Source organism: Equus caballus, chromosome 10, assembly GCF_041296265.1.
Source record: "Equus caballus isolate H_3958 breed thoroughbred chromosome 10, TB-T2T, whole genome shotgun sequence".
In the NCBI taxonomy this organism is placed as follows: domain Eukaryota; kingdom Metazoa; phylum Chordata; class Mammalia; order Perissodactyla; family Equidae; genus Equus; species Equus caballus.
The window spans coordinates 89,251,579-89,260,975 of NC_091693.1; the positions used below are offsets into that span (position 1 = coordinate 89,251,579).

A 9,397-nucleotide genomic window follows, 5' to 3' on the forward strand; every position below is an offset into this window, starting at 1 on the left:
TTTCCCCAACTCTAAAATGAGAATTAACAACAGATCTACTTGAAAGGGTTCTTTGAGAAGAAGACATATTAACGGGCTTAGCACTGTGTCTGTATATAGTAAGCACTCCATAAATGTTAGCTGATATATCATCATTGCTAAGAGAATTAAAAGCACAGTAAGTCACCTGTATCTCTTCTTTCTAGAGTGTGATCTGGATCTTGATCGAGAACTAGACTGTGATCTAGACTTTGATCTTGAAGAATGTGATCTAGAATTGGAGCGACCCATTTCTTTTCTCCTAGTCAAATGAAAGAGCAAGAATGGTTAAAATCACAATACAACTGAGGAAGTGTCACGTTATTATTTAACTTATTTTCAGATACAAATTTTAGAAAACATAAGTTTCTCAAAGGCTATTATTCATCATCATTCTTTTCAGATGAGTACTAAGCCAGTCAAAATAATCCCTGACTAAAACTGTATTTTCACCTGCACGACAGGCACTGTATACTGAAGACACAACAGAAGATTTCTATGGACTGCCCCAGCTATGTGCCTCAATCCAAAAAGGCAGCAGCTGCAGAAGCCAGAAAGAGCAATGATATCAGACTGCAGCATGTTAGATGTTATTCCATGCCCAATACAAATGCCTACCTCTCCTGTAAAAAAGATAAATAGCATCAGAGTATTACAGATAAGGAACCTGAAACAAAGAAAATACAAGTGGCGTAATACTAACGAAACACAAACCTACCAGACTGTCATCGTTCAGTGCTTTATGGCCTTGAAATGAGACTAAATTGACCACTCCACGTACACAATACTGCCTAGAATGGTGCTGGACAGTCTCCTAACAGAATGAAGGTCACTAAGTCTCTGAACAGCTGGAGCCAGGGCTCTGCTCTCAACAGTCATGAATGCAGAATAAAAACGGACTTATATGACAATGCCTAGTTCACCCTGTAGCTTTCTGGTAAGAAGATGAAAAAAGGATACAAGATAAAGAAATTGGAAAGATAAAATAAAGATATACTGGAACTACAAGAAAGAGAACTTGGGCACCAATATTCTAACTTTTCTAAACACTACTTAGTACCTAATGTAATAATGAGGCCTCATTGGTTCAGAAATCAGTAACAGGACTAACTGATTTATAAGATCTACTCTTCATAAAATTAAATATACATATATGCCTCTCAAGTTTACTTCTGCTGTGTTTCCAAATTTCCACTGACTTATTACTCAAAGTAAGTAACTATTTCCTTAAATATCAACTCACTGTAAACTTATAATAGCCTGCAATTGCCATGTATTTAAACCAATTCTCCTACAATCAAATATTTTTGCAGGCACTTACTTTACCCACCTAGATTTTGCATGGTATTAGGAAATAGGATTTAAAAGTAGTAAGATGAATTGAACTATTGAAAAGGCAATGATAATGTCTACACATTTTCTCATCAAGAAACGTAAATGACAAAATTCAAGGCTTCAGATAAATATTTCAAAATAAAACAATTATCCTCAAATAAATATCAGCTTTGGCTTCTCTCTCTGCTTAATTCCAAGTAAGAAACACATACAGACAGTACCTTCCTCAGAATTGCAGTGAGGACTAAATGAGTAGATACACATAATACACTTAAAACGATGTTTAGTACATAATAAGCAATCAATGTTAATTACCTGAACATCAATGTAAGGGGAAAAAAGCTAAGTTATGGAACTCCTCTTGTTGCATAAGGGAAGATGAGTTAAACAAGCAGGGTTATTTCGTCTTGTTTTATTTTTAAATAGCTTTGTGTGTTCTGGGTCTTTTAAGTAGATGTGTTTACAGAAGTAGAAAGTAGACACACAACCTAGAAGCAGGAAAGATAAAGAGAATCTTTTTCCTAAAACTAACTTTTAAAATCTGGCTTACTTCATACAAGCCACCGAAACAAACAAACAAAAAAAGCTTCAGACCACATCACTTTTAATCACTCAGTCTGAATCACAAGTTTAGTAGTCACATTTTCTCAAATAAGCCAAAACTGAAAACTTAGAAGAATGAATGCTATTTACCTTGGGTTTTATGCAGGATCAAGTAGTCAAGTGAAGTCTTTGAGATATTTAAAATTCTTCCTGGAGAGAATGTTCTGAGAAATTAAACTCTAAATTCAAATTCCTAGCAAAAATAAAAAATATGAGTTTGAATTATGGTAAATTAAATACCCACTGTTTACAATATATCATCCTTGGCACTGCAATGAACTCTTGATAAAGGCACTAATGATTTCAGGGAAGGAGAAACTGACTTAGGATTAAACTTTCAACCATAATAGCTAACGGAACTTAACTTTTTTGTTTTAATCAGAACACAGCAGTGCATCATCAAACTGACAGCACCTTTGTTTTTCAATTTAAATACCTGAATTCTAATTTGAGCAATTTGGGCTTTGGAAAACAAGTAGCTATGTTGCCATTCTATCAGAAAATTCCAAAGTGGCTAACGTAATGCCATCTTCATATATCAAAACATGTCATCTATCAGTAGCTGGCATTCACAATGCTAAAGTTTATAACATCTAAAATATGAGTTTATTTTAGTGCTCTGCTACTTATCTTATTCTCTCTCTGGGCCACTTCTTTTCACAGAGTTTAGTTTCATCTGAAACTGATTTTTAAATTCATATAACAGCCATCACAGTACCTGTAAGCTTTGTGCCTCAAAGCATGTGACACATGCACAGACATAGCCAATACAGGAACAGCCAATAAATGAAACAAATATCTACTGGAAGCCAATACTCTTCCTAAACTCACTATTACTATGCAAATAAGTTTAAATTTTACACAAAACATTAAGAAGTTATCAATAATGAAAAGGTTACCCTCGTGAATAACATTCAGTGATTATCAATTATGCGCAAACGATAGTCAAAAAACACTAGAAGAGCAGAAACTAAATACAAGGTTGATACATGCCTACACCCAAGGAATTCACAAACCAGCTTAAATGAAAGAAAATACACATTAATATGAAAATCTGTGACTCTTACCAAGTAATTGCTCCAATAAAAAAATGCAATGAAATTGGAAATACAAAGTGGAAGAGATGCTAAGACTAAACTGGTAAGTCAAGAACAATGTCCCCTAAATACCCATGGTCCTACAGCTGGGGAGATTAAGAGATGTGAGATTCAAGCTAGGAAGGAGAAATGGGAACCTAATAATTAAGGAAAACATACTAAAATAAAAAGTAACAAAAACAAAAGGCATGGATATAAGAAATAGGATTTCTAAAGCATGCACATGTTCAGTTTTAAAAACATCAAATCCCCCAAGGGAGCAGAGAAAAACTGTCATCTGCTAAATTGGTGGGTTGTTATGAAACTTCATCCTGACCTAGAAGTCCAGTACTACTGATTCACTGCTGGAAGTGACACCACCTCATTTTAGCTAACACTTCCCCTAAACAATTCTAAAACACTAATTTTAATCTTTATATCTCCAGAGAAGAAACAACTGCCAAATCCCTCTTTACTCCAATTCAGCATGTTTTGAAGTTCCAAGAAAATATACACTAGAAATAGCAAAGTGAGGGAGGAGGGACTGCAGGCTGTCAGACCAGCAGATAGACATTCTTGCTCACAATCTATTAATACACTCAAATATCCATACCAAGAACTCAATGCTGATATACAAAATGGCAGACAACGTATTTAATAATATATAATAGTTCATATGAAGATTTAACATTTAATAATATATTAATAACATTTAATATAGTCAGTACAAAGACTACAATGAGCTCAGCTAATTTTTTTTAAAAATGAAAGCCTATATACAAGGCACTGCGCTAGGTATTACTGGCAACATGACTATGTCCTGCCCTCCAAAAACCAAGTAGAGGGGAATAGAAATCAATAAATCATAGTAAGCTAAACATCTAAATACCAACTGTGTGCCCAGAACAGTGTTAGGTGACTTTAAATAAAACCATCTCATTTAATTCTCATCATCTCAGGAGCTACATATTAACCGCATCTTTCAAATGAAGAGAACTCTAACCTTTCAGAATCTATTTACATTTACATGGTTCTTATTACATGCAAACACTATTATTCTAGTGCTGGAAATACAGCACTCTGAGTGAGACATTAAGTCCCCTAGTCTCTTGGAGCTTAAGTTCAAGGGAGGGGAAGAGAGAAACAAACAAAAAACTCAAGGTGGTGTGTTACGAAGAGGTGGAGAGGAGGACCATTAAGGTGAGTCCTTGGGCCCTCTGTAAGGAGGTAACATTTAAGCTAAAGACAAAGAACACTGCAAAGATCCACGGAAAGAAGAGCATTCCAGGCAGAGGACACAAACTTGGCAAAAAACAAGACACAAAGACCAGTAAGAAGGGAATCCACCATGATTAATGAGAGGCTACTAGATAAAACAAAGAGGCAGGAAGGGACCAGATCAAATAGCATCCAGTAAATAAGCCAGAGTAAGGAGTCTAGATTTTATCCTAACTGTAATGGGAAGGCCCTGTGAGGTGTGACCAGGGAAGTCACACCGCTGATTTACATCTTAAGGTGGCTGCTGTATGGAGCATGGACAACATGGAGAGGAGAATGGGGAAACAAATTAGAAGGTTCAAGTTCAATATATAGAATGGTGCCCTGGGTGATAGAGCAGCAACAAAGATGGAAAAGAGGGGTAAATACAGAATATGGTTTGGAAGTATAGTCAACAGTACTTGCTCATAGGATGTGGATGGTGTGAAGGAGAGAGAGTGAGGGGGAAAAAAATTAATAGTGCCCCTAAATTCTAAGTTTGGGACTGCAGAATCTGGGTGAAGTGCAAATTTGGGGAAGCAAACAAGAGATGTGTCTGCCCTTTTAGGGTGCCCACGGTCACAGAGTATAAATGGTTAATCCAGAATCTGACTGAGATCTCCTAATTCCAACTCCTGTGCTCTCTCCAATATCCTGAGAGGTGCCTGATGTGGCCAAAACCTATATATAGAATTCAAACTGCCAAATCAATCTTCCTTTTATTACAACCAAGATCACATACTAACAGACAGTAAAAACACAGGGAATAAATCACTCCATGCATCTTTATCCAATTGATTCACCAACCAGAAGAACACAAGAGAATAAACCAGGCTTCATTTGTTAAAATGCAGTTCTTAAATATCTTAACAGAGTCTGTCTTTTATGGAATAATACATAATGACCAGCTGGAACACAAGTGCTGAAAACAGCAAAGACAAGTGGGCTCAACAAAACACACAAGATGAAGCCCACAAAACTGCATACTTTAGGTTACCCTATCAAGCATTCTTGAGCCAAATCCTCATTTTAATAGATTCAGGGAGTTCGGGCTCCAGATCTTCTTAAACAAATTATCGCTAGTCACATCTTTAACAACCCTAAAAATAGTGACTCATGACTATTACTCCAATAGACTAGGTTCAAAGTCCTACTTGACCATTAACTCACTACCCAACACTAGACTACCTTCATCTCTTTCAGCTTCAACTTCCACAGTATAAAATAAGGATAATAATGGAACTTACTCATTGGTTTAAGGTTAAATGAACCAAACTACCGAATGCAAATAGCTTACTGTTTGGCACATAGGAAGCACTGAAAGGTAAGCTATCATTATTGGTAAACCTGGCTTGTGAGTCTTTCCTTCAGGCTATCTATTAATTTTGCTTCAAACGATTCCTGTATGTAAGGTTACTGTAATTTTCTATACATCATTAAGCAGCATTATAAAAACGTCTTCTACGGTCCGGCCCGTGGCCCAGTGGTTAAGTTCACGCTCCACTTCAGCGGCCCAGGGTTTTGTGGGTTCGGATCCCGGGCGCAGACCTAGCACAGCGCACGAAGCCACACTGAGGCAGCGTCCCACATGCCACAACTGGAAGGACCCACAACAAGAATATACAACAAGGTAATGGAGGCTTTGGGGAGAAGGAAAAAAGAAACAAAACTGGCAACAGATGTTAGCTCAGGTGCCAATCTTTAAAAAAAAAAAAGTCTTCTAAAAAACGTTTAATAAAATACATGGACTTTCGGTCCTATGCACCCCAATGTTTATTGCAGCACTGTTTACAATAGCCAACACGTGGAAGCAACCTAAGTGCCCGTCAACAGACGAATGGATAAAGAAGATGTGGTACATATATACAATGGACTACTACTCAGCTGTAAATCAGAACAAAATCATTCCATTTGCAATAACATGGATGGACCTTGAAGGAATTATGTTAAGTGAAATAAGCCAGCGAGGAAGAATAATCTGTGTATGACTCCACTCCTATGAGGAATTTAAAATTATGGACTAAGAACAGTTTAGTGGATACCAGGGGAAAGGTGGGGTGGGGGTGGGCACAAAGGGTGAAGTGGTGCACCTACAACACGAATGACAAACATTAATGTACAACCGAAATTTCACAAGATTGTAACCTATCATTAACTCAATAAAAAAAAGAAAAAAAAAGAAAAGAAAATACATGGACTTTTGCTTTAAAACAGGCCAGAAAAAAAGTAAACAAATAATATTAAACCAAATTGTAAATGCTGATAATCACTAAACCGACACAACGAGAACATGGGCATTCGCTATTCTCTCCACTTTGTGTTTGAAGATTTGGATAAATAAAAGCTTTAAAAAAAAAAACGACAGGTTTAGTCACAAATTTTTTGTTCTTTGTCCAGCTTCTTGTCATCCTGATTTTAAAGAAAAGCACGGGACTGGGAACAAGCATCCCCGCCGGCCGCGCCGCCCCGGGGCCCGCGGCCTCCACCAGGCTTCCCGCTTCCCGGCCGCGCGGGTGAGCGCAGAACTGCCGCGTCCGGGACTCGGCGCACCCCCGGCAGGCCAGCGCCGCCGCCTCGACGTCTGCAGGCCCGTCGGTCCCTCCCAGCCCCGGGCACGCAGGGAACCTAGGCGCTCGAGCCGGAGGCGACGCTGCGAAAAACGCGCGAGTCGTACCCGCAGGCAGGAGCCGCCCTTCCACTCCCGCGCCGACACGCGGGCGCCCCCCTCTCGGCGCGGCGCGGCCGGCGGGAGCCCCGTCCCGCACGCCGGCTCCCCGCCGCCCGGCCCGGCGGGCCCTCCCGCGGCCCCGCTCAGCCACCACGACGGGCTCCGGCGGGCGCGGCGAGAGGCGGCCTCGGCCTGGGCCCCCGCCGGGGAGGAGGGCTGCGTCGGCTCCAAGGCCCGGGAAACTCCGCAGGCACCGCGCCGCGGACCGACAGCGGCCGGGGCGCTCCGCCCTCCACTCCGGCCCTCACGGGCTAACTCTACCACGTCAGGGAACCGCCGACAGTCCGCAGCGGAGCGCCGGCCGGGACCGCGGCCCCTCAGAGCAAACAAAGCGCCTCCACACGCGGCCCGGGACGGCGGCCCCCCGGCGGCCCCACCGCGCACCCCCGCGCGCCGCCGTCCCGGGCACCGACGCCGGGACCGCAGGCCCGAGCGGAGCCACGAGGCGGCGGCGGGACGCCGGGACAGCGCTCGAGGGCCAGCAGACGCCGCGCTCGGCCGCAGGCCCCGCTCGTCTCCCCGGCGCCCCGAGGCGAACCCGGGGCCCGCGGGCGGGGGAGGCGGCGAGGGGGAGGGAACGGGGAGGGGAGCAGGGGAGGAGCGCGCGTGCGCGGAGAGAGCGTGCGGGAGCGCGCAGCGTGGAGGGGGTCCGGCCGGCGGTGGGGGAGGGGCGGGGAGGGCGGCGCGCACGCGCACGGGGGCCGCACGGACCCGGGCCCGAGCCCGGTTTGCGCCGCGCGCGCCCCGCGCCTGCAGCCCACCCCGCCCCCACCTTTTCGGCCCGCGGGGCCTCGAAAGCCTGAGGGTCGCCGACAGAGAAACGCGTAAATAACGGCGCAACGCCTCCCGGTCCGCCCGTCGCGGCCGAGCCGGCACCGGCACCCCAAAAGACAACACTGCTGGCTCGTCCTCGGTACCCGCTGCCCTCTGAGTGGCCGGAGTGCGGCGCGAGGCCTACCTGACGCGCCGAAGCACGGCGCCCGGGACTCAGCTCCGTTGTAACTACACAGCGGCCATTTCCCGACTCGAGAACGGGAGGAAAACCATAGAGAGACGTTCGACGCGCGAGCGCCTATCGTCACTTCCGGCAGGGGCGTGGCCTCTGGAGCCGCTAAATAGCCCGGCGAGCCCCGCCCACGCTTCCGCTCCAAACCGCCTCCCAGGCGGCTGGGGAGACTCGGGGTGAGGCCTGCTGGGAAGTCGCGCGCTGGTCTCGCGCGAAGACCCGGCGGTGCCGGTCCCGGCCCCGAGCAGCTACCTGCGCCTGGGTGATGGCGGGCTGGGGCTCGCGAGACCGGGGCCGCGGGCTGCGCTGGCGTGTCGGGCCCCTCTGTCGCCCCCACGTGATGCTCGCCCGGTCCCGAGAACAGCGTGCCGGAGAGGCCACCGCGGGCTGGGCGTCGGCGCGCGTCCCTCCTCGGGGCGGCCGGTCACCGGGCGTGCGGGGACCCGCTCTCCTAGGGGGTTCGGAGCGGGCACTGGCGGCCGCTGCTGTCCCGGGAGACCGGGGCCGGGCTGGCTCCTCGCCGTCCGCGCGGTGCGCCGGCTCGGGGAAGGGCTCCCCCCGGGCGGCAGGTGCGGAGGTCGTGCGTGACATGGACGGGCCACGTTACAGGAGGAGGACACCCCCGAGCCGCCCTGCCCGGGCGGGGTCCCCGGGCCGCAGGTTCGGGGGGCGTGCGTGACATGGACGGGCCACGTTACAGGAGGAGGACACCCCCGAGCCGCCCTGCCCGGGCGAGGTCCCCAGGCCAGCGGCCCTAACCCAGCCGCTCGCATCACGCCCGACTCCGGCCGCGACGCGGGGCAGCCTAGGACGGGGTCCCAAGCCTTTCTCCGAGGTCCAGCTGCAGGCGTGCTGAGCGCGCCGTCGCCGAGAACGACCCTGGGTAACCTGCGGTGGGACAGCAGCGAGTCCTGTAGGGAAGGGAAGGCGGAGTCGGGCGGGGCCCCTGTGCGCGGGGCGCAGGCTGCTGCTGTGCCGCCACCGGGCTACACCGCGTGCTCTGCACGTGCTGCGACTTAGGCCGTGTGCTCTGCACATGCGCCTCGTGGCCGCATCTCACCTTCACAGCGGAAACTCCACCACGACGGCTCCACTCTTCACAATGACACTTGTTTCCCGGTCAAAATACAAAGAATGTCAAAAAGAATCTAGGTGGGGAACCAGGAGCCCATTCAACAAGTAGACATGGGAAAAACATAGAAAATTATCCCAAGAAGAAGTGGAAATAGTAAACAGATAACCAGCCTTACGAATAAGATGAATGCACAGAAAAGGAATGCTGGAATAACATTCTACATCTATGAATGAGTAAACGAATTTTAACATTGAGGTTGTTGACGATTTACTGTAAATATGTTTGTCCAGCTCCTTCCT

At 46.8% G+C, this 9,397-nt stretch overlaps 1 protein-coding gene across 20 annotated transcripts in view; it reads right to left on the reverse strand.

The window, feature by feature from the left end:
* BCLAF1 (BCL2 associated transcription factor 1) overlaps positions 1-8,171 on the reverse strand; it is a 28,942-nt gene extending 20,771 nt beyond the window's left edge. For 8 of the 20 annotated variants that reach the window (XM_070223982.1, XM_070223978.1, XM_023651173.2 and 5 more), the window contains exons 1-4: positions 7,976-8,113; positions 2,047-2,149; positions 1,669-1,841; positions 167-280 (exon numbers count right to left, since the gene is read on the reverse strand). In XM_070223982.1, coding sequence (XP_070080083.1) covers positions 167-280; positions 1,669-1,676 — 122 coding nt within the window. In that variant the 5' untranslated portion in view covers positions 1,677-1,841; positions 2,047-2,149; positions 7,976-8,113. Of the gene's footprint in view, positions 1-166; positions 281-1,668; positions 1,842-2,046; positions 2,150-7,975 lie in introns of all 20 variants that reach the window. The other 12 variants (XR_011422270.1, XM_070223980.1, XM_070223975.1 and 9 more) reach the window with 4 other exon arrangements.
* Between the last annotated feature and the right edge of the window lie 1,226 nt (positions 8,172-9,397).